General features: G+C 40.8%; 2 protein-coding genes and 2 long non-coding RNA genes across 4 annotated transcripts in view; 2 read left to right on the plus strand and 2 right to left on the minus strand.

The window, feature by feature from the left end:
• LOC310727394 overlaps positions 1 to 23484 on the plus strand; it is a 766835-nt gene extending 743351 nt beyond the window's left edge. Inside the window, exon 2 of the long non-coding RNA XR_014534008.1 lies at positions 19867 to 23484. This is a non-coding gene — a long non-coding RNA (uncharacterized lncRNA). The remainder of the gene's footprint in view (positions 1 to 19866) is intronic.
• On the minus strand, positions 4406 to 6857 carry rsad2 (radical S-adenosyl methionine domain containing 2). Its single transcript, XM_083543751.1, has 6 exons — positions 6472 to 6857; positions 6007 to 6168; positions 5577 to 5806; positions 5337 to 5486; positions 5183 to 5215; positions 4406 to 4981 (listed from the first exon to the last, which is right to left on the minus strand). The coding sequence occupies exons 1-6, from the start codon at positions 6773 to 6775 to the stop codon at positions 4817 to 4819; spliced, it is 1044 nt and encodes a 347-aa protein (XP_083399877.1). The 5' UTR covers positions 6776 to 6857; the 3' UTR covers positions 4406 to 4816.
• LOC310728198 lies at positions 7082 to 7973 on the minus strand. The gene is made up of 2 exons (XR_014534207.1): positions 7801 to 7973; positions 7082 to 7760 (listed from the first exon to the last, which is right to left on the minus strand). It is a non-coding gene; the product is annotated as an uncharacterized lncRNA (long non-coding RNA).
• On the plus strand, positions 10562 to 16867 carry cmpk2 (cytidine monophosphate (UMP-CMP) kinase 2, mitochondrial). The gene is made up of 5 exons (XM_083543722.1): positions 10562 to 11263; positions 13985 to 14108; positions 14276 to 14477; positions 15033 to 15266; positions 15758 to 16867. Exons 1-5 carry the CDS (start codon positions 10685 to 10687, stop codon positions 15876 to 15878), a joined length of 1260 nt encoding a protein of 419 aa, XP_083399848.1. The 5' UTR covers positions 10562 to 10684; the 3' UTR covers positions 15879 to 16867.
• Positions 23485 to 23716: the final 232 nt, after the last annotated feature.

A 23716-nucleotide genomic window follows, 5' to 3' on the forward strand; every position in this document is an offset into this window, starting at 1 on the left:
GAAAGAGAGAGAGAGAGAAAGAGAGAGAGAGAGAGAGAGAGAGAGAGAGAGATTAGAGCATCGTGCAGCATGATCAGAAAGGGGGGGTAGGGATTAAGTGTTAAATCATGTATTTGAGAGACACAATCTGCATTCAGCTGGTAGTTTGTCATGAAACTGGAATTTACCTTCAGTTACTTACTACAGTGAAACCCACTTATCTCGATCTCGGTTACCTCGACAACCCTAGAGAACCGCCAAATTGTCGATTTGTCTAAGAAATTTTTAATCGGTTATGTCGACTTTTTTATGTCGCCGAATATCTCGAGCAGAAGGGGGGGAAAATTTGCCATTTAACGTCGGTTATCTCGGTGCAGCCGCAGAAGAACTCGCGGAAGTGGCGGAAAAATCAAGCCTTACAGATGTTACAGGTGTTGTATTGTATACTGGTGAATCTCTGCTGTTAGTTAGTGCACATATGCCTTTTGTTGTTTAATGTTATGCGATGAACGGGAGGCGAAAGTAGAAGCGCGGCGCTGAACAGCACACGGGAGAATGTGGGATGAGAGTGCCGGTGGGAAGACACGTACCGGGATACGCATGCGCGATAACAACGACCGCCGTGAACCAACATATAGCAACAATAACGGACAGTGAGAGTGTGGAAGATTAAATAGGAGCTGGTGATGATGATAAACGAGCACCATGTGTGCGCAATTAAAGCCTGGAGCTTCAGAGAAAGCGGCCGAGAAAACACCTGACATGCTGAAGGGGGCGCGAAGGGGGCGTGGCAGGGGGATTCCTGACAGATAACAAACATGTACTGTATGTACATTTTTATAGCATGCCTTCATCAAATAAATCGCGGCAACGCTGTTGTGGGAAAAAAAACTCTAAAAACACGTGCATGCACATTCTCATTTATTAACGCACATCATGTACATAAAGAAAATTCAAGCACGTTAATATACTGCCGCCTTATTGATTTTCGTTTATCTCGATCATCGGTTATCTCGATGCTTTTTGGCGACCCCCTGTTTTAATGTAGTTCGTTAACTACATTAAAACATTACCAACTATAGTAATACAAATGCATGTAAATACAGAGTAAGAAATGTAAATAAACCTGCTAAGATGTTTGATAGATGAATCTTCTTCTTCTTCTTCTTTCGGCTGCTCCCATTAGGGGTCGCCACAGCGGATCATCCGTCTCCATACCACCCTGTCCTCTATATCTGCCTCTTTTACACCAACTACCTGCATGTCTTCCCTCACCACATCCATGAACCTCCTCCTTGGCCTTCCTCTTTTCCTCCTACCTGGTGGCTCCATCTTCAGCATTTTTCTACCAATATAATTCATGTCCCTTCTCTGCACATGTCCAAACCATCTCAATCTCGCCTCCCTCACCTTGTCACCAAAACATCCTACATGTGCTGTCCCTCTAATAAACTCATTTCTAATCTTGTCCATCTTCGTCACTCCCAACGAAAACCTCAACATCTTCAGCTCTGCTACCTCCAGCTCCACCTCCTGTCTTTTACTCAATGCCACTGTCTCTAATCCATACAACATCGCAGGTCTCACCACAGTCCTATAAACTTTTCCTTTCATTCTTGCAGATACTCTTCTATCACAAATCACTCCTGTCACTCTTCTCCACCCACTCCACCCTGCCTGCACTCTTTTCTTTACTTCCCTAACACACTCTCCATTACTTTGCACTGTTGACCCCAGGTACCTGAACTCCTCCACCTTCTTCACCTCTTCTCCCTGCAACCGCATCACTCCACTGCCCTCCCTCTCATTCACACACATGTACTCTGTCTTACTCCTACTGACTTTCATTCCCCTTCTCTCCAGCGCATATCTCCACCTCTCCAGGCTCTTCTCAACCTGCTCTCTACTCTCACCACAAATCACAATATCATCTGCAAACATCATAGTCCAGGGAGACTCCTGTCTGACCTCGTCCGTCAACCTGTCCATCACCACTGCAAACAGGAAAGGGCTCAGGGCCGATCCTTGATGCAGTCCAACCTTCACCCTGAACCAGTCTGTCGTACCTACTGCACACTTTACTGCCGTTACACTGTCCTCATACATGTCCTGCACCACCCTCACATACTTCTCTGACACACCTGACTTACTCATACAATACCACAACTCCTCTCTCGGCACCCTGTCGTACGCTTTCTCTAAATCCACAAATACACAATGCAGCTCCTTCTGTCCTTCTCTATACTTCTCCATCAACATCCTCAAAGCAAATAAGGCATCTGTGGTGCTCTTCCTCGGCATGAAACCATACTGTTGCTCACAGATGGTCACCTCTTCTCTCAGCCTGGCTTCCACTACTCTTTCCCATAACTTCATGGTGTGACTGATCAACTTAATTACCCTGTAGTTACTGCAGGTCTGCACATCTCCCTTATGCTTAAAGATCGGTACCAGCACACTCCTTCTCCATTCCTCAGGCATCCTTTCCCCTTCCAGAATCCTGTTAAACAATCTGGTTAAAAACTCCACTGCCATCTCTCCTAAACATCTCCACGCTTCTACCGGTATGTCATCTGGTCCAACCGACTTTCCATTCTTCATCCTCTTAATCGCTGCTCTCACTTCCTCCTTACTAATCCTATCTACATCCTGCTTCACCAACTCCACATCCTCCAACCTTCTCTCTCTCTGATTTTCCTCATTCATCAGCTGCTCAAAATACTCCCTCCATCTTCTCAACACACTCTCCTCACTAGTCAACACATTTCCCTCTCCATCCTTTATTGCTCTAACTTGCAGTACATCCTTCCCAGCTCGGTCCCTCTGCTTGGCCAATCGGTATAAATTCTTTTCTCCTTCCTTAGTGTCCAACCTCTTATACAGTTCCTCATATGCCTTTTCCTTGGCTTTCGCCACATCCCTTTTAACCTGCTGCCGCATCTCCTTGTACTCCTGCCTACTTTTCTCATCACTCTGTCGATCCCACTTCTGTTTTGCCAATCTCTTTCCCCTAATGCTCTCCTGCACTTCCTCATTCCACCACCACGTCTCCTTGTCTTGCTTTCTATTTCCAGATGTCACACCCAGTACTTTTCTAGCTGCCTCCCTCATCACTCCTGCAGTAGTTGCCCAATCATCCGGCACCTCTTCACCACCACCAAGCCCCTGTCTGACCTCTTCCCTGAACCTCACACTACACTCTTCCTCCTTCAGTTTCCACCATCTTATTCTTCTTTCAAACCTTACTTTCCTCCTCTTCTTCTTCGCCTCCAAAACCATCCTACAGACCACCATCCGATGCTGTCTAGCTACACTGTCCCCCGCCAACACCTTACAGTCTCCAATCTCCTTCAGGTTGCATCTCCTACACAGAAGATAATCCACCTGTGTGCACCTTCCTCCACTCTTATACGTCACCCTATGATCCTCCTTCTTCTTAAAATACGTGTTCACCACTGCCATTTCCATCCTTTTAGCAAAATCTACCACCATCTGCCCTTCCACATTCCTCTCCTTAAAACCATACCTACCCATCACCTCCTCATCACCTCTGTTCCCTTCACCTACATGCCCATTAAAGTCTGCCCCAATCACCAATCGTTCTTTCCTAGGTACACCATCTACCACTTCATCTAATTCACTCCAGAATCTTTCTTTCTCCTCCATCTCACAGCCAACTTGTGGAGCATAGGCACTAATGACATTTATCATCATCCCTTCAACTTCCACCTTCACGATCATCACCCTATCAGAAACTCTCTTCACCTCCACTACACTCTTACTGTACGCTTCCTTCAGAATCACCCCTACACCATTTCTCTTCCCATCCACACCATGATAAAACAGTTTAAACCCACCTCCAATGTTCCTGGCCTTACTCCCTTTCCACTTGGTCTCCTGAACACACAACACATCTACCTTTCTCCTCTCCATCATATCAGCTATCTCTCTCCCTTTACCCGTCATAGTACCAACATTTAAAGTACCAACCCGAACCTCTACTCTCCTACACTGCTCCTTTTCCTGCCGTCTCTGTAGACGCCTTCCTCCTCTCCTTCTCCTCCTTCGGCCAACAGTAGCCCAATTTCCACCGGTACCCTGTCGGCTAACGATACCTGTGGCGGTCGTTGTTAACCCGGGCCTCGACCGATCCGGTATGAAATTCTCATTTGTGATCCGCATATTTGATTTGGCACATGTTTTACGCTGGATGCCCTTCCTAACGCAACCCTCCCCATTTACCCGGGCTTGGGACCGGCACTAAGAGTACACTGGCTTGTGCCCCCCTAATGGCTGGGTATATATGTTAATATATATTCAACATATAGTCAACACTTCCTCTGTCTCGTGTAGTATGTGAGCACTAATGATAATAAAAAAAATATATTTATGTCTTTAAACTGAATTCAAATTCTAGTAACAGACATTTCTTTTTTATAAATACAGATCTTTATTTAAAAAATACATTTACACAATTTTTTGAAGTGAATAAAATAGTGCAAAATCAATTTTAAATTAATGCTGCAGAGTTCATATTTCTACAATGACTAATAACAAAAATGATAACAATAATTGTTATAAATCGATAAAAGTAACTTTCAAGGTAATACAATATATAAAACCTTCCAGTGCAAAAACATAAATGTTAATATAAAAACAATTAAGAAATTAAAATCCATTTGATAACAAAACAATAATCTTAATAGATTCAAAACACAAATTTCAAACTAAATTAAATTAGTTAAAATTACATTTTTTATGTTTTGTTTTTTTTTCCTTAAAAACATTAATACATCTTAGGCCAACAGCCATCACTTGTGATTAGCACTGCCTGGTATCACCACTCAAGCTTCATATCTGCTTTGCTCCATACATATTTGCCCCCTCTTTTAAGAAACATCCTCTCATCAAACCCACTGAACTTTATAGCTTCCTCTACTCCCACATCCAGAATGGATTTAGACGGGTCTTTTCTCCCTGCTCGACAATCAAGGAAACGCATCTGCAGAGATTAAAGAGACGCATGTAAATTAAAAGCTAAATTGTAAAAAGAAATTGACATAAGTTAAGCCAAATGTAGTTCCTATTTCTGCCTTGTAATATGCAGTATATACAGTACTTTATGACTTTATAACATACATATGAAGGAATTGTATGAATGAGTGCACATAAAGTTTAACTGCTGATGCATATTGTCACTTACATATTCATCCAAAATCAAGTAGGAGTCCTTCATCTGTAAACAAACAAACAAATGCATAAATAAGCCATAATAAGAAATATTGCTATGCATATTTATACTTTAAATACTAGATGCTGGTTCTGGATCTGATATAGACATTTATAATTGATATTACCTTTTGATTTGACTCTGGAACCAGACACTTAATGCTTTGGTGACGGTCCAGGAAATCCTGGAACTCCTGATCAGTAATGACAAATTTCTCCGCTTCTCGAAGGCTATCCTCGCCTGTGTTTTCCCCATGAATAAGGAGGCACTGAAACACCTACCAGACACACCAGCGCAAGAGACGTATGTTAAAAAGCCGAACAGGTAGTTAAAACTACTACATGACTCTGAGATCAATGCGTCTTACCTTCCAGCGCACAGGATTAAGGTCAGCGATGTTCTCAGTCATGTCTTCATGAACATTGAAGGTGTTGATAACTGAGTTAATTTTGAAAGCCACTTTATACTCTTTGCACCAGGTTCTCACTTTGTACAGGTTGTCTATGTGGCTTTTTTTGCCCTGGGCTCTACCGATTGTTTGGTTGGTTTCATCATCAAAGCTGTCACAAGATATTGCCAAAATATCCAAATAGTCTCCTAGACAAGACAGACGACATACATTGTTATTATTACTCATTACAGATTTGGTTGTAAATTGATTAAAAATGGGATCAACATCACATTTATTCTGTGCAAAACAATCTAGATTTGATCTCAACTATAAATGAGCTGGCGCATGAGTTTTTGGAATGAGCTTCTGCTGCCATCTAGTGTTCAGTTTCTTTAATACAGCGTACCATATTTCTTGAACCACGAGTCCTTGATCATGCTTCCGTTACTGACGATACTGACGCTCGGCAACTCAAGCTCCTGTTTGCAGTATCGCACCAGTTCTCCCAGGAAGACGCCCTTCTGATGCAAAAAAGGTTCTCCACCTGAGAAGTTGATTTTCTCCATTCCTAATAGTGAATATGCAAATAATAATAATAAAAAAAAACAGGGGTTGACAGAAGTTTTTACTCCATTGACAAGTACAGCCCATGTTCAGACTTTTTTTTTTTAAGTTTGCAATTGAAGTAAATGATGATGATCATAAAGATGATTTGATCACGTGTGATGAATAAAACAACATTGTCCTCTATGGCGCATGTAATAATAATAATAATAATAATAATAATAATAATAATAATAATAATAAAAAAAAAAATTCCACAAGTGAAATATGAGTAAAACATGACTTCAGTGCTGATCACTTCACTTACCTGCTTCTTTCAGGAGTCGCAGTCCTGTCTTTGCATCCTCTAAAGGCAAGACGAAAGACGTCTTTGCCGTGTGAAAGCAGAATCCGCATTTGTAATTGCACTGGCGGGTGAAGTGGTAGTTGACGCTGCTCGGGGTCGGGGTCTCATCTCGCTCAGAGCGCTCGTGCTGAGGGTTCACCTGCCCCCGGTTTACTCCGATCCACACAGAAAACACTCTTCTCCACACGGAGAGCATAGAGTACACGTTATTGATGCACAGCTGAAGGAGAATCCTCACAAAAGCCACCTGATTAGAAAGCAACATGATGAATTGGAGTGTTTCACCACCAGTGTGTTCAGACGACAGCTGACTTGTGTTTATATACACACTTGATATAGGAAGGAGGCGGAGAAATGGAAAGCGAAAGCGAGTTGGTTTTAACTTGGGCTTTTTTTTTTTTTTTTTATTAAACGAAACTTATACATGGCGAAGTCTTGTTTGTGCACCCACCCATCCCTGCATAAACATCCACCAAGACTGAGAGAGAGAGAGAGAGAGAGAGAGAGAGAGAGATAAGGGGGGGCGGAGGGGGGATTAAAGTACACCAGTATTTTTTTGGTGCATGACTCGTTCATTTTTTTTTACCAGGATAAAGTTTCGTTTACTATAACTTTCACTACAAACCTGGTAGATTCCTTTCACATTAACTACATTCTAAATAAAATTTTATTTGTCACATTCATGAAATGCTTTTTCACAACTTCCCAAAAAAATAACTTCCCATGAAAAACTAGTAGTACAACAGTAGTACAAAAAAAACAAAAAACAAAAACAAATATTATATATGCACACACACACACACACACACACACACACACACACACACACACACACACACACACACACACACACACATGAATTAAACAGAAAGGGACGGATATGTCTATGACAGATATTAACATAGTACAGATTAAAGTGTCAAAACAGTGTGCTGGTATAAAGTCCAGAGTTAAAGTGACATTTCAGTGCAAATAATGCAAATGATTGTGCAGTGAAGGAAAGTGAGACAGAAAGAGAGAGAAAAAGGTTGCTGTCTGTTTCCTGGTTTAAACTCCAAATGGCCTGCGGGAAGAAGCTCGACCTCATTCTCTCTGTATTTGCTTTCAAAGAGTGGACGCGTTTTCTTAACGCAACAGAGAAAAGAGTTCATTGTTGGCATGCCTGAGGTCCTTCACAATCTTCCTGGCCCTGGTCCGCCCTGGTCAGGGAGCTCGATGCGGATGGTACTCTCAGCTGACAGCACCACCCGCTGGAAGGCTCGTCTGTCCTGCATGGTGCTTTTCCCGAACCAGGAAGTGATGCTACCCGTCAGAAAGCTCTCAATGGTGCCTGTGTAGAAAGTCTTTAGCATCTGAGATGGTAGTTTAAAGTCCCTTAACCATCTTAGATTGTAGACACCAGGGTATTGATGTGACAAGACCAAGACAGGTTCTGTGTGATTTGAACACCTAGGTAACGAAAACTGTCCACTCTTTCCACTGGGGTCCCGTTGATGGTTAGTGGTTGTCTATGACTGCTACTGCTTTGTGCTGAAGTCCACTATCAACTCCTTAGTCTTGCTAACGTTCAGGAGAAGATTGTTCTCCTGGCCCCATCTCTCCAGGTTTTTAATCTCCTATAGGTAGGCTGTCTAATTGTTGTTGGAGATCAGGCCCACCACAACAGCGTCGTCACCAAACGTGATGATAGTAGTGGAGTTGGAAGTGGCCAAACAGTCATGCACGGTGAGTACAGCAGAGGGCTCAAAAGACAACCCTGAGGAGCTCCAATGCTGAGAGTGAGGGTGAATGAGGTTTTTTTGCCCACCGAAACGGCTTGTGGTCTGTCTGTCAGGAAGTTGGAGATCCATTGACACAGGGGCAGGCTGAGTACCAGGACATTTAACTTATAGGTGAGTGTGGAGGGAATTATGGTGTTAAACACTGAACTGTAGTCCACAAACAGCATTTTCACATCATTCCCTTTTCTGCAGTCCAGGTGGCTCATCGTTTTGTGCAGAAGATGTGTTATGGTGTCCTCATAAGAGCAGTTCTGGTGGTACGCGAACTGTAGTGGATCCAGTGTGTCCGGTAGTGTTGCAGTGATGAAGTCTCTGACCAGTATTTTAAAGCACTTCATCACTATTGAGGTCAGGGCTACAGGGCGGTAGTCGTTGAGGTAGGTGGGCTGGGGATCTTCTTAACAGGAACAATGGTGGACTGTGTAAAGCATAAGAGGACTATAGACTATAGATAGAGGTTGAACACCAGTGTTAGCTGATCAGCGCAGGCCTGTGATGCCATCTGGTCCTGCTGCCTTCCTTTTATTCACTCTCCCGAATGCCCTCCTCACATCATTGCCCTGAGATGGCTAAAGTGTTTAACTCTCCGGCTCTCTCAGCATGCATGTTGTTTGTGCCACTAGCGTGGTTAGCTGCATCCTCAAAGCGAGCGTAAAAGTTGTAGCGAAGTTGCCAGAGAAGCGACCACATTCCCCATTCTAGAGGAACTAAGGAGACCCAAACCTCTTCCAGCATGACAATGTGTGGGCTGGACAAAATTATTGGCACTCTTAACTTAATATAAAATAACATAATAAAATAACTGAAATCAGTCGCTTACTATAACCATCAATACGATTCTTAAACCCTGCACCCGGAATTTAGAACCACTCTTCCTCTGCAAACTGCTCCAGGTCTCTCATATTGGAAGGGTGCCTTTTCCCAACAGCAATTTTAAGATATCTCCACAGGTGTTCAATGGGATTTAGATCTGGTCTCATTGCTGGCCAATTCAGAACTCTCCAGCGCTTTGTTGCCATCCATTTCTGGGTGCTTTTTGAAGTATGTTTTGGGTCATTGTCCTGCTGGACCAAAGATCTCGGACGCAAACCCAGCTTTCTGACACTTTCCCTACACTGCGCCCCAAAATCCTTTAGTAATCCTTAGATTTCATGATGCCTTGCACACACTTAAGGCCCCCAGTGCCAGAGGCAGCAAAACAACCCCAAAACATCTTTGAACCTCCACCATATTCTACTGTAGGTATACTGTGTTCTTTTCTTTGTAGGCCTCATTCTGTTTTCGGGTAAACAGTAGAATGATGTGCTTTACCAAAAAGCTCTATCTTGGTCTTATCTGTCCACAAGACATTTTCCCAGAAGGATTTTGGCTTAATCAAGTACATTTTGGCAAACTGTAGTCTTGCTTTTTTTTTGTCTCGGTGTCAGCAGTGGGGTCCTCCATAGCATTTTATTTCATTTAAATGTCGATGAATAGTTCGCGCTGACACTGATGCTCCCTGAGCCTGCAGGACAGCTTGAATTTCTTTGGAACTTGTTTGAGGCTGCTTATCCACCATCCGGACTATCCTGCGTTGCAGCCTTTCATAAATTTTTCTCTTCTGTCCACGCCCAGGGAGATTAGCTACAGTGCCATGGGTTGCAAACTTCTTGATAATGTGGACTGTGGACTGACACACTGTGGACAAAGGCAAATCTAGATATCTGGAAATGGACTTGTAACCTTGAGATTGTTGATATTTTTCCACAATTTTGGTTCTCAAGTCCTCACACTGTTCTCTTCCGCCCTTTCTGTTCTCCATGCTTAGTGTGGCACACACAATGCAAAGACTAAGTGAACTCTCCTTTTTATCTGCTTTCAGGAGTGATTTTTATATTGCCCACACCTGTTATTTGCCCCAGGTGAGTTTAAAGGAGCATCACATGCTTGAAACAATCTTATTTATCCACATTTTTTAAAGGGTGCCTTTCATTTTGTCCAGCCCATTTTGGAGTTTTTTTGTTCCAATACACACAAAGGGAATAAACATGTGTATAGGAATATATTTCAGGGGTGCCAACAATTCTGGCCATGACTGTATACAGTATCATTTGGACAATATGGATTTCTTATTTTTCGTTTCTCTGTAATGCACCCTAATGATTTTTCTGGATTTCCTCAACAGTTAATGGTCTTCGAAGTTGCACCAAGAACGCATTAGTTTTATTTATTTATTTGTGAATGGAAAAGGCAATGCACTGTTGCGTTTGTTTTTGTTGGCTCAGAGGCGCTCTCTGTTCCACCCACTTTCGCTTCTCCGCTCAGTTTCGTTTCTTGGTCGCTCTTTGGTTCAGTAATAAAACTGCGCTAGTGCAAGGAAGTTCACACTGCACTTTAAACCTACAGGCTGCACAATGGCGAGCAGATCCATATCCCGTTTAGCACAGTGGTGCTCCCGAATATTTATGGTGGAAATCAACCAGAAGACGGAGCCGATTTATTTCGCTTTAAGCTCAAAACCAAGTGCGCTGAGCCCTGAGCTGGATGCGCTTTTCGGGAGCGGAAAGCTGTTTTCAGTGTGCGCTCAGTGCGACGGCAGAGTGCAGAGCGCGCGCTCTCACGCGCATCTTAAACGCGCCCTGGCTGAAAAGCTGCCGCCCGGATGTGACCTTTTGGACGCGGCTTTCTTCCTCCCCGACGTTAAAAACTCGTTCGTGAGGGGCTTGTTCTTGCGCGATAACTCCGCGCTGTACTCTGCGGAGCGGGTTGTGAATCAACTCCGGCAGAACGGCTCGGTCGCGTCCGTGCTCGCGTACACGCGCGGGAACAGCGGCGATTGCGCGTGCTCGATTGTGAGCGACGAGCCTGCGGAGCACGAGCGGCGCTATTACGTAACACCTGTTCCCGTGCCACTGCGTCATCCCGCAACACTCAACATTATAAACTCAGACGTGTTCTACCGACTGGAAGACGCTTGCAAAGTGCTTCAAGAGGTAATAGTCAGCTACTGGCTTAATCCGTTCTCTTTCAAGCAGTAATTCAGAGCTCAATAAACTCTTGGACGAATTATTTAGAGTTCCTTTTCTTTTTGTATAATACCTACTACGTAAATAGTAAAGCACCACGTGACACGGACAATAATGTCACTATAATGAATTCAAAATGAAACAATTAACATGTGGTCTTTCAGCTTTAGTTTCAAAATACCCAAACCATTGTATATGCTTACAGATAACTAGATGCACTTACATAATTATTTGTAATAATTGCAATTGGTCAATGATCTGAAGTTTGGAACCTATAGACAGCACCAAATGATGTGTTTGCTCTCTTCAGATCCTTTGCCAGACCTTCTGCAGCTTCCTATAGACTATACATGGGATTATGTTTTTATGGCTTTAGTTGGGTTGAGTTCAGATGGCCGACTCTGCCATTTAAGAACACCTAATATGAAGAGAATATTTTACCTTTATATATTTTTTTTAGAATTCATCCCACAAATTCTATCAAGCAGTACCATCGATCTATTGGTACCCATACATTCCCATGCTATAACACTGCCTCCACCATGTTTTCTGGATAATGTTGTATGCATTGGATCATGAGCCTTTCCTTTCCTTTTCTATTTTATACCCTTCTCTCCCCACTGTTCTGGTACAAGTTCATCTTGTTTTCATCTAGTCAAAAAAATCTTGACCCAAAACTGGACAAGCTTTGTTTTTAGATGTTTTAGTCTAACGTTCCTTTAAGATAAAAAAGAAACCTCTAAGAAATGTGTAATATGGGTGCTCTGAAATTACAGTATTATACTAATTTGTAAACGGATCTCAGGAACACAGGTACAAGACTCTATATTTGACACTACAATTTAAACATGACATAAAAATGAAAAACTCCCTAAATAGTTCACAAAATAGGGTCTGAGCTCATTAAATCTTACAAACACTATTCACTAGTCAATAAAATTAATGATAGTTTTCTTTATTGCCACATTCGTATATATTCGTATATATTTACAATATATATATATATATATATATATATATATATATATATATATATATATATATATATATATATATATATATATATATATATATATGTATATATATATATATATATATAGTATCTAACAAACAACAAATAAGACATTTATTCTCAAGAGAAAATACTATAGAAATTAAACTTGGATATATTTTAGTGTAGTCAGTGTGCAGCTTGTATTGCAGTAAAGATTTACTGCCATTGTTGTCTTAATAATTGGCAACAAATGTGAGTACACCCTAAACGATAACAGATGTACGTCATGTAAACATGCAAAGCCACACGTCCTATTCATCATGTTCATGTTTTTGTCTGCTTGACAGCACCATACAAATTTGTATATCTTGTTTTAGAGTAGTTAATGTGGTGCTTTGAGCACAATTCTCTCATACTGACCACTGGATGTTCAAAATGGCACCTCATGGCAAAGAACTCTCTCTCTTGTTTGGCTCAGATGGTGTCCAGCATGTGTAGTGATGCACTGGTGAGGGGAACCAAGAAATTTGTGTCTTGCCTACAATCAAGCATGGTGGTGGTAGCATCATGGTTTGGGGATGTACAACTGCTGCTGGTAGTAAGGAAAAACATGGAAGTAGAACATGATGCCTCCCTTCAGAAACTGGGCCAAACAGCAGTTTTCCAACATAAATATGACCCTTCCAGGATGACCACTGCTTAGCCGAGGAACCTGAAGGTGATGAAGTGGCCAAGTATGTCTCCAGACCTGAACCCCATTGAGCACCCGTGGGGCATCCTCAAGCTGAAGCTGAAGAAGCGCCATGTGTCTAACATCCAGCAGCTCTGTGATGTCATTATGGAGAAGTGGAAGAGGATACCAGCAACAACCTGTGCAGCTCTGGAGAATTCTATGCCCAGGAGAATAAAGGCAATGCTACATAACAATGTTGCTCACACAGAATACTGACACTTTGGACACAGTTTTGACATGTTCACTTAGGGTGTACTCACTTTTGTTGTCAGTTTTTGTGACAATAAAGACTGTATGTTGTTATTTTCAGAGGACAGTAAATCTGAACTGCTAAACAAACTGCACACTGACTGCACTAAAATATATCCAAGTTTAATTTCTATAGTATTGTCCCATGAGATATATATATATATATATATATATATATATATATATATATACACAGTGGAATTTCGAAACTTCGGCATAACATTTCAAAACAGAGTTTGTACTAATAAATTACATTTAAATGTTTGAAAAACTATTTTTTTAATGTATTATTAATTTAAAGTAGCAAATAAAACATTTCTGACAAGTAATTCACAATTTTTTTGATTTTACAGTACAGTACATGTACAATTCCCCTTCAAACCATCAAAAGGAGAGAGTCAATAGATATCATGAGAACATGTGAAACAAAACAAAATGTGTTTCTTCATTATAGTTTTTTAACACATCATTTAAATACCAGGACCACGCCAGTGGAAAAGTCAAATGTTTGACGATACCAGCACCACATACAAACACTTAATCTTTGCTGTGTCAGGACAGACATACATTATGGATTATAAAATGTGTGCTTTTGCTACCAAAATGCAGTTTTATCCCCTTCTCTCAGCATTTTAACTACCACTGGCCTATACTAATACATTTCCCAAATGGGAAATGTGGTGTAGACCTCATTGTGCTTTTGTGTCCCCAGTGTAATGATGTCATACCAGAATCCAAGGCAGTGTTGGAGCTGGTGGAGGAGCAAAAATTGAAGTCGGTCGGCAATCATGCTAAAAAGTTTCCAGTTATTGTGATAGAAGGACTGGATGCTACAGGTGAGATTTATGGTTTGTAGTTATAGCTAAAAGTTGCCCTCACATATTTTGTCCCTGTGAATACAAGGATCATTGTGTTAATTGCAAAGTCACTGAGAAATCTCTAAGACAAGCTCAATATGTACGTACAACATCACTGAAAGTTCTTATGTACTGTATATACACAGGCAAAACTACTCTGACCTGTAGCCTGCAGAAGGCCTTGGGTGCAGTTCTGCTTAAATCCCCTCCTCAGTGCCTAGGCGACTTCAGACAACGCTTTGATGCAGAGCCACCACTCATTCGCAGGGCATTCTATGCCCTTGGGAACTACATCACTGCAGCACAGATAGCCAGAGAGTCAGCGCACGCTCCTGTCATTACAGACAGGTACAAAATGTTGTTCAGATACACACACACAGCAACACATCATTTGTCACCTGTTTCAGAGATAAGTGGGATTCAGTGTATATTTGAAACAAAAAGGGAGGCAAAGAAAAAGTCAGAGATAGCCAAAACGAAGATATTTTTTTCAACCAAATTTTATACATTACCAAAGCGGATTTCCAAAAGATCATTTATGCCTCCAGAAAAAAAGTGTATTTTAGAGGAAGAAACAACACTGACCATCAAACACAGTTATTGATCAAGTCAAACAAGACATACAGTTACGGCAAATCTTTTAAAATTGTTACCATTAAAAATGCAGGAACTCTGCTAATGAAAGGAAAAAACGAGAGAGAGAGAAAGAGATAGAGACTTAAAAATAGAATGCAAATATTGTTTTGAGTTGCCCAAACTAAAGCTTAACCGTGGTATTTATTGAATTTCAATTTCAGTTTTGTTCTGTGAGAGAAACAGTGAGAGAGAGAAAAACAGAAAGAAAAACGAAAGCTGAATGACTGACATCACAATAGCAAACAGTGGAATGCTTCTCCTTCTCAGGTATTGGCATAGCACTGCAGCATATGCAATAGCCACTGCAGTGAGTGGGCGAGAGGAGAACCTCCCAGCTGTTGGCTCAGAGATCTATGAGTGGCCGTCTGACCTGCTGAGACCCAGCTTGGTCCTGCTGCTCAGCGTCAACCCCGAGGAGAGGCAGCGCAGGCTCGCAAACAGAGGCCTCGACAAGACCGAGGAGGAAAGCCAGCTGGAGATCAATCACCTGTTCCGTTGCAAGTAGGTCGACTCATTTCTGTTGCCCACAATCCTGCTTACATTTCACGCAGGGCAACCTGTGGTGCTTCATAAACCATGTGCAGAATGGATGGGCTTGCTTATTAAAGATTGCAACATATGGCATGGTTTCCATTGGTCATGGCATGGTTTCTGTGAAAATGTAAAAAACCGGTTACATAACGAAACAGAAACGTTCCTCTGTTCACCTTTTGTTTCTTTTCTGTTAAATGCCTATTTGGGCTGGGTTAGTTTTACATGGGGAGGTAAAATAATTTACAGTGGGCTACAATAGCATACCTTTAGTACATCTGGTAAATACTCTACCTTGTATAAAAAGTACTAAAAAGACCCTTGAATAAAAAGTTCTATCCAGAAGCCCCCTCCCCTTTTAATTGTTGTCTTATTTTATGACAAGTCCCATGTTAAAAAATCTAATGTCATGTCCTCACTGCTGACTGCTCTCATTTTACCTTTTTTTCTCTTTTTTTCAGAGTGGAAGAAGCCTACAAAAGAATTCAGAACCCTGCCTGTATCATTGTGGATGCCAGTCCCAGTCCAGACCATGTGCTCCAAGAAGTGCTGTGTTTAATTAAAAACAAATGCAATTTGTAAAACCAGGGCCACTACTAATGTTCAAAGACGTTGCAATACATTTTAGCTCCACTAGATGGTAGTATAATCATAATCTTTCCACTCTCACTGAAAAAGTCGCAAGTCCTAAACTGCAATGGCGGCACTAGAGGTTAATGGCTAATGGCCAGCCGGCATCAAAATCCTGTATCCTGACATGTCACAACCTGTTCACTTCCCACAGTGTAACACTGATGACATGAGAGAGAAAGTTATTATGAATGCTGGGACGAGATGTCAACTCCCATATACAGGGTTATAGCCTTGCATGTTCCATACACTCTGTGTTATGTTTCCCCCCCTCACACCGGAGCTAGGAAAGGCTCAGTGAATTCATCAATCACTTCAATTAGATTTCTGCACAAGGGCCCATTGTTGGTCAGCTCAGCATTCACTCCTCCGAGAGTTCAGAGAGCACGCCACATTAAGAGCTATCAGGGCCTTGCGGGCCAGTAAATTCCACCAGTTGTGGGTGTTTTGTTTCTGAGCATTAATAAAGAGCAATCCTGTAGGTAAGTTATTTTATTTCCCCCTGCTGTTTAGTGTGGGACATACTTTCCACTCAGCCTTTAAAAGCAAAATGTGATTTGGTGCTGGATACAATATGTGCTTTCTAAAAATGTGTTCAGATCAAATTATATATTTCCTGGTTCGTTTACAAATATTGGAAGATTCCTTACCATGGAACTGATGTACACATCATCATTTAACGGTGCACACCACCATTATTAAAGTTTTTTAGGGCAAGAAGTAAATAGTTTAACATTGTCGGCTGACTAAACTACTTGTCGGTAATGCCATTTATATTTTTCCCTGTTGTTCCTTATTATTTTATTTACAATGCAATGCAGTTACAACGTAAAATAATTACTGTGTAATAAAATTCAATGATTAATTTATGAAAGTGCAATGTAAGCTTCAAACATTTGATTATTGCTGTTATTACCACAATAAAGCTTTTATTTTATGCATAATTTTCCAGTGTAGACATTGTAAGGGTAAATTATCACCACACCCATGCTAAGCCTCCTTAAAATTAACCATTGGTTTTTAACTTAAAGGGTACTTTACTTTAAGTACAATAATTTGTCATTCTCTGAGAGCCATAACTTTGCTGAAACTGTTAACTATACGAGAGACACTCCAGTAACCTATTGAGGAGCCAAATTTAAGAGAAATATTTCAGGGAAGCTCTGGGGGTTTAAACTCTTCTAGAGTGTCCATTCACCTGATCTGAATCATGTGGGGTTCAATTAAGATATCAAATTGATTTGAAACAAAGTTCTGTTTCTATAATGTGCTGTATATAATTTTAGTGGAACATACACCCCTTTTTAAGTGGGGCATTATTTTGCTTTGGAAGCAAAACCTTTGCAAAAGTTTCCTTTGTTTAAACAAGAAAATCCTTAGTCTGAAACTGTCCTAACTCGACTCAGTAGTCAAGCACACACATACACGTACACACGCTTGTATGCGTTCATGCACACACACAGTCCCCATTGCAGCTAGCAGTGTAATTCATCTATATAGTCTTATAGTTACCCATGATAGCAAGATTAATTAGGGGTTTTAGTCATTATGAGCTTGGCATGGATGTGGGCTCTGGAAGACAGAGTGACCCATCTTCCTCTCCCTCTCCCCCTCGCTCGCTCGCTCGCTCGCTCGCTCTCTCTCTCTCTCTCTCTCTCTCTCTCTCTCTCTCTCTCTCTCTCTCTCTCTCTCTCTCTATGGCAGCAGCACTTGGGAGATGTGAGAGGAGCATTCATACAGTAATTAATGGACTCCTGTAGATCACTGCCAGACGTCTTTCCACACCGTTGCACAGTCTCACACTCCCCTCAGCCAATTACACAAACTGCATCTTTAACACAAATGTATTATACATTATACTCATGCCTTTTCCCTGCAGCGACTATTCATATGTTTTATATGAGACATTGGAGACAATACCTTTCATGTGCATTAATCATTATAGGACAGTCACTAGTGTAAATGTGGGAGGAAATTTCTCTGCTTTATCTAACATTTTTGAGTTTGCTTGCTCTCTCGGTCTCTCTCTTTCTCTCCACCGCACCAATCTTCCAACTATTTACGTCAATTCCCACATAGCAGCCCCAGAATCTCCACTGAGACACAAAGCCATACTTGAGCAGAGTTTTTTTTTTGCATAAGAGTATTTACAATTCGTAACCTACAAAAGGAAGTCTATATGCTGGTTGTAAACATGTTTCTGTACCTCTGACACTATAGCACTACAAATGCATGTCCAAACCTCATGCATTCATAAATACAATGTACATTTACAACAGATGATTTTTTTCTCCGGCCATTTCTTCTGACTGTTTCCATACTTGTGTATGTACTTTAACGAGCACCTGAAATCAGCCCCCAAAAAGTAGCCTGTGATCAAAATATATGCAATTGATGACTAGAGACTGTTCCTGTAATCATAAATAATCACATGTCTGACCAAATAGATCCACGCCGACTGTTGCAGTGCGCATCTGTCCGTGTGTGTGTTGCGAAATATGCAACAGCTGGCCCAAATCAGACCGCTTCATCCAGAAAATAGCGAGGACTCAACATGCTTCTTTTTCACATGTACTGTGCACACTATGAAGCGGCTCCTTCGATATTTCATTAGCGTACCCAGAAAGAAACACAATTAATTAAAGATACAGAAGCAACAAGGCCCGCCTAAGTAGTGGATCAAATGGAAGATGTCCATGAGACCATGAATAATGTGTGAGTTCTGGTGTGAGTAATGGGCTGGAGCTACAAGAGAGTGGGCGTGAGGACTTGGAAGTCTGGCACCAGTGCACCATTACCACCAGGCCTTGGAGTAGCTGCCAAACTGTGGTGTGGTTTAGAAGGGATCACAATTTGGGAAGGTGCGTGCAGGTTTTTGTGGGAGTGAGTGTAAGGAAGGGGAATTCCCTGCTTTAGATCTTCAGTATGGTACTAATTCCTCACTCTGCCTGGTACATTTGAGACTTAAATGCTTGAGACTGAACTAATTGATATAACTCTGCACTGATCAGTTAAATACAATACATCCATTCACATATACACTCACCGGCCATTTAAAAAGGAACACCTGTAAACCTGCTCATTGAATCTTTTTTCAGTTTAAGCAAGTCAAAAAGCTTGTGACAATGTTCACATTAAACATCTAAATGTGGTAAGATGACTGTGGCATTTTGTTGTTTGTGCCAAACAGGTGAATTTTTTAGACCGATTTAGGATTTTCACTCACAACAAACTTTAGGGTTTACAATGAATAGTGTTGCAAACAGAAAACATCCAGTGAGCAGCAGTTCTGTGCTTGGAATTACATTCTTGATGAGAGAGGTCACGGGAGCTAGGCCAGACTGGGTCAAGCTGACAGGACACCAACTGTAACCCATATAACCATTATTTGGTGCCATATTCCATCTCAGAGCACATTAGCAATCCTAAAAGACCTCATTAGCTTCCACTCCTTTTAGTCAAGGCTACAGGGGGCACAGGCTTACTGAAAATTGGAGAAATATTGCCAAGCAATGGTTCTGTATCTGCAAGATTGATCAGATTGTGCTGCTCCCTGATTGGATGATTTCATAATTGCACTGAGAATGAGAAGGAGTACAGAGGTTCTTGTTAAAGTGGCTAATAAATATATATTCTCAGTACATAAATACGTATCTAAAAAATGTCTATAAATGACACTTTTGTCTGTAAGTTCATACTCTAAAATATAGGGGTAATATCTTCATATCTTATAATTACAACCACCTTCTATTGGCATATTTGGATATTTAGATTTCTTTAGAGAGATACGTTAATACGTGTACTATAATACGGTGTTCACAATGAAACTGATTCGCTAAAGTAGTCAGTTACATTACAGTCTACAAAAAAAAAACGGCTAACTGGGAAAAAAAATATCGGCAACATTTTATGACAGAAGTTTCAATTCTGGTTTGCATAGGGTACAAACAAAATATATGTTGTAAGAATCTTGTTTTCTTGTATTCATCAATAGAATAAAGCATTATCTGTAGCTGTAGCATGATGTTGGTATTCCACTCAGAATTCCTCATGTGAAAATGGGAAATGTGGTGTAGAGATTTGTCATGCTTCACTTCTGAATAACAGCTAAACTAGTTAACCGCTAGTTAAACTGCTAGCAGTACTCATGATCACTAAAAGTAAACGGACGCATTAATCAGCTCAGCTTGACAAACATTGCATTCTATGTTTCAGCACAATTGAATAGCAGTGCAGAGAAAACTGTAACCTTGTGACAGCATGGACACAAACAAGCATAAATAGACGAATGACAAACAGGGTGAACTGTGACTGTATATAAACAAGTGTTAATGACAGACAATGTGAATCAGGTGTGCAAACAAACACGTGACATTGAGGAACAGTGGCATGTGGAAAACCTAGTCCCGTCCATAATCCTGACATTAAGCTTACTTTTGCCTAAAACATCTACAGGCCTTTAAACACTTGATTACATAGTAATAAAATCATGTTGTATCTCCAGGAAAATGAGACTGCTCTTCTTTCTTGGATGTTGGGATGGAACAATACAGTGTGTTCTGGGAGATTCTACAGAACGTACTGTTAAATATTTAAACACGCAAGTAAATGTCATTAAAACCTACAACAACACATCCCACCTTAATCTCCATATTTTTCAGTTGTCTCGTCCAGCCTTCCCACAGTCATAGCTCAGCGAAGTGTGACACAACACACCTTATTATCCACAGCTGCGTGCTCCTTCCGTGAGCGCAACGTGTCATCATGCTCTAGGAAACCAGGCGAGTGTTGACTGCACATTCATAAAATCAACATGGGTTGATTTTTGGAAACTCAATGTGAAAAATAAAGAAACATATTCAGAAAAACATGGCGAATGAGGAAAAATATATAACTGCTGACAGCTCAACTAGACCGATGAGACATAACGGGGAAAAAAAAAGAAGAAGTTGTGAATAAAATTTGGCTCTCTTGAGTATTTTCACAGTAACGTCTCTGCAGTTAATCAGCTGATTCAATGCATTGTCAATGGTTTAGCTGAACTGGCCACTCAAAGTAATTGATTTCGTGTGGCCGGCATAGAATGCTTATTTTGTGCTCCAGGTCTCTCTGTCTGCCCCCACTCACACAGCATCCTCTCTCGTTCCCAAAATAATAAATCAAAGACCAAGGCTGCTGAGTTGTTTCACAGCTGTATATCTGCTATTTTTTTTTTAGTTTATTTTTGTTTTGCTGTCATTAAAGGCAAGGCTCATGTAAAGCTCCTGCTCTTTTTTTTTTACAGTCTTCAGCTGTCCAGATTCAGCGAGTATGTGTCCATGATAGCCTCAGATTCTTGTTTTTGGCTGACAGCACTGGAAGCATCTATGTCAAGGTTTGATATGTTGTGCGTTCTGAGATGCTTTTCTGCTCACCACCATTGTGTTGCAGAAATTACTTATTTAAGTTTCAAAAGACTTCCTGTCAGCCTTTTATAAGCTTAGAGACTGTTGTGTGTGAAATTCTCAGGAGACCAAGAAGAAATACACAAACCAGCTCTACTAATATTAAAAACCATGCCATACTTAAAATCAGTGAAATTATTTTTTTCTTCATTCAGATTTTTTATGTAAATTTTAACTGAAGCTCTTACCCTCTATCTGCATGATTGTGATGCTGCTAAATAATTGGCTGATTGGGTAATGGCAGCAGGTATACAGGTGTCCCTATAAAAGTGCAGGGTGTGCATAGATACCCTCCAGTAAAAGCATGCTCCACTAATCATGCCTGTTTGTAAATATTTTACAAGTCGCTTGTCAATGTCTAGACAGTGCACAGATTCCTTTTAAAGTATCTCACATTTTTTTGTCACAGGCTGTTGGAAAGTGCACTGCTGAAAGCCCCTAGGGTGGAGAAAGAGACTATCTTGATTCCAGTTTCTTATCCCAACTAAGCCCTTGAATCCCTCTACACCCATTTAGCCTTCTCACCCGTGAGCTTAAAACCTAGGCATCTTCGTACTTCACAGCTCGGTCACTCCACCATGTTAAAATAGCAAGTTTATGGCCGTTCATCTCAATAATCAAACCTCTTTGTGAATGTGTGTGTGTGTGTGTGTGTGCTCTGTGCGTAACAACGAGGCAGGCTAACAAGAGGGCAGGCTTTCTGCCAGCTTCCAAGTGCTCTGTCCATTTTTCTTCTTCTGTTCTTTATTTTTAAAGGTAACTTCTCAAAGTATTTCCCTCTGAGGCTGAGAAAAGACACCAGAGGTCGCACAGTTTGATAAGCCATCAATCTGAAATATCTCTTATAAAGACCTTTTAAAGGCGGGTTGCGTGGCAACTCAAAAACAGATCAGTAATACAGTTTACATTTACATTGTGCAAATATGACACAGTTGTATGCCTACACAGGAAAATGTCCGGACAGAAAGAAGAAACAAGGTCAGGAAAAGCTTCAGAAGTGCAATGTATATGCATGCTCTGTAAAACTCTGCATCCTGTTAAAGTACTTTGTGTTTATCAGTCTTTTAGTAAAGTGTGCGTAAATGCGTGTCGAACCGAACAAAATTTTTTAAAAGTTTCTTAAATCAACCTTTATGGACAAAGTGTGATCCTCACAAAGCTCATTCGCTTTTAGTGTTTTTCTTAAAGACTACAAAGCACTTCTATAAATTGCTCTTGATAACAGAGTCTGTTAAAAGCTGTGGACGCAATAAAACTAACCATTTTAAGCTTCACAATATAATCCATATACAAAAGTTTAGTAACCCATGCATGGTGTCCGTCTTTAAGTTCAAGATTGATATCCGTTAGTCTGTTGATGTGTAAATTTACAGTCAGAATTGGTAGTATACTTTTTTTGAATACCAAATTTCTTGCTTCACTGAATGATTAACAAATAAATCTGTACATATTCATCTAAACAAATACTTTATAGCCAAACAGTATAGTGGCACACTAACAGAAAAGCAGTACATGAGAAATCACATTGTTCACATGTCCCAGTCACGTCCCACCTCATGAAGATTATAGACCTTTAAAGAAGTAGATGCCGAACCCGCAAACATTCTGAAACATCTAGAGACGTACCAGTGCCAATTGGATCCCATTTCATGTGGAGTTTTAACATTGGACCTCCTGGAGTGTTTAAGGGCTCTGGCATGGAGAAGCTGGTGTTGGATCTGTGATGATCGCAAATGTTGAGCTATTATATGAGTTGCTCAGTAGCTTCTAGTTTTATACCCACAAAGACTGTATAAGACTGTAGAAAGAACATTACTTATAATCGTACACTCCAGTACTCATGTTAGTTCTCATTCTCCAGTGTTCTGTATTGTTTAAAGACTATGATCACACTCTTGATGTCACCCAAAAGAGGATGGGTTCCCCTTTCAAGTCTGGTTCCTCTAAAGGTTTCTTCCTCATAACATCTAAGGGAGTTTTTCCTTGCCACAGTCGCCACAGCTGCTCATCAGGGATAAATGCACACCATTCACCTTTGTTGATTTCTGTAAAGCTGCTTTAAGACAATGTCTGTTGTGAAAAGCGCTATACAAATAAACTTGACTTGACTTGACACATGTGCCTTATTTTTCAGTTGATGTTACACGCTTGCTTTTTTTTCTTTTTTCACAAATTACTCACATGATCACATGTGGAAACAATAGAATCCCATGTAACATATGTGTACAAGCTCCCCAACCTCCAAATATACAACATTTCAAGAAGTGAAGTGGGTCTAAATTGCTATTCCTCCATATAACATGAGCAGGAACATGGTGTAGCATATAGTAAATAATAAAGCAGGAC

This window comes from Silurus aristotelis, assembly GCF_946808225.1.
Source record: "Silurus aristotelis genome assembly, chromosome: 6".
Taxonomy (NCBI): domain Eukaryota; kingdom Metazoa; phylum Chordata; class Actinopteri; order Siluriformes; family Siluridae; genus Silurus; species Silurus aristotelis.

Bases quoted from the DNA above. Each gene is read 5' to 3' on its own strand.
- rsad2 (XM_083543751.1), bottom strand. From the start codon at position 6,775: ATGTTGCTTTCTAATCAGGTGGCTTTTGTGAGGATTCTCCTTCAGCTG. The intron at 6,169-6,471 runs GTAAGTGAAGTG...ATTCACTATTAG, and splicing joins GCGACTCCTGAAAGAAGCAG to GAATGGAGAAAATCAACTTC. The intron at 5,807-6,006 runs GTACGCTGTATT...TGTCTTGTCTAG, and splicing joins CTCGTGGTTCAAGAAATATG to GAGACTATTTGGATATTTTG.
- cmpk2 (XM_083543722.1), top strand. From the start codon at position 10,685: ATGGCGAGCAGATCCATATCCCGTTTAGCACAGTGGTGCTCCCGAATA. The intron at 11,264-13,984 runs GTAATAGTCAGC...TTGTGTCCCCAG, and splicing joins CTTGCAAAGTGCTTCAAGAG to TGTAATGATGTCATACCAGA. The intron at 14,478-15,032 runs GTACAAAATGTT...TCTCCTTCTCAG, and splicing joins GCTCCTGTCATTACAGACAG to GTATTGGCATAGCACTGCAG.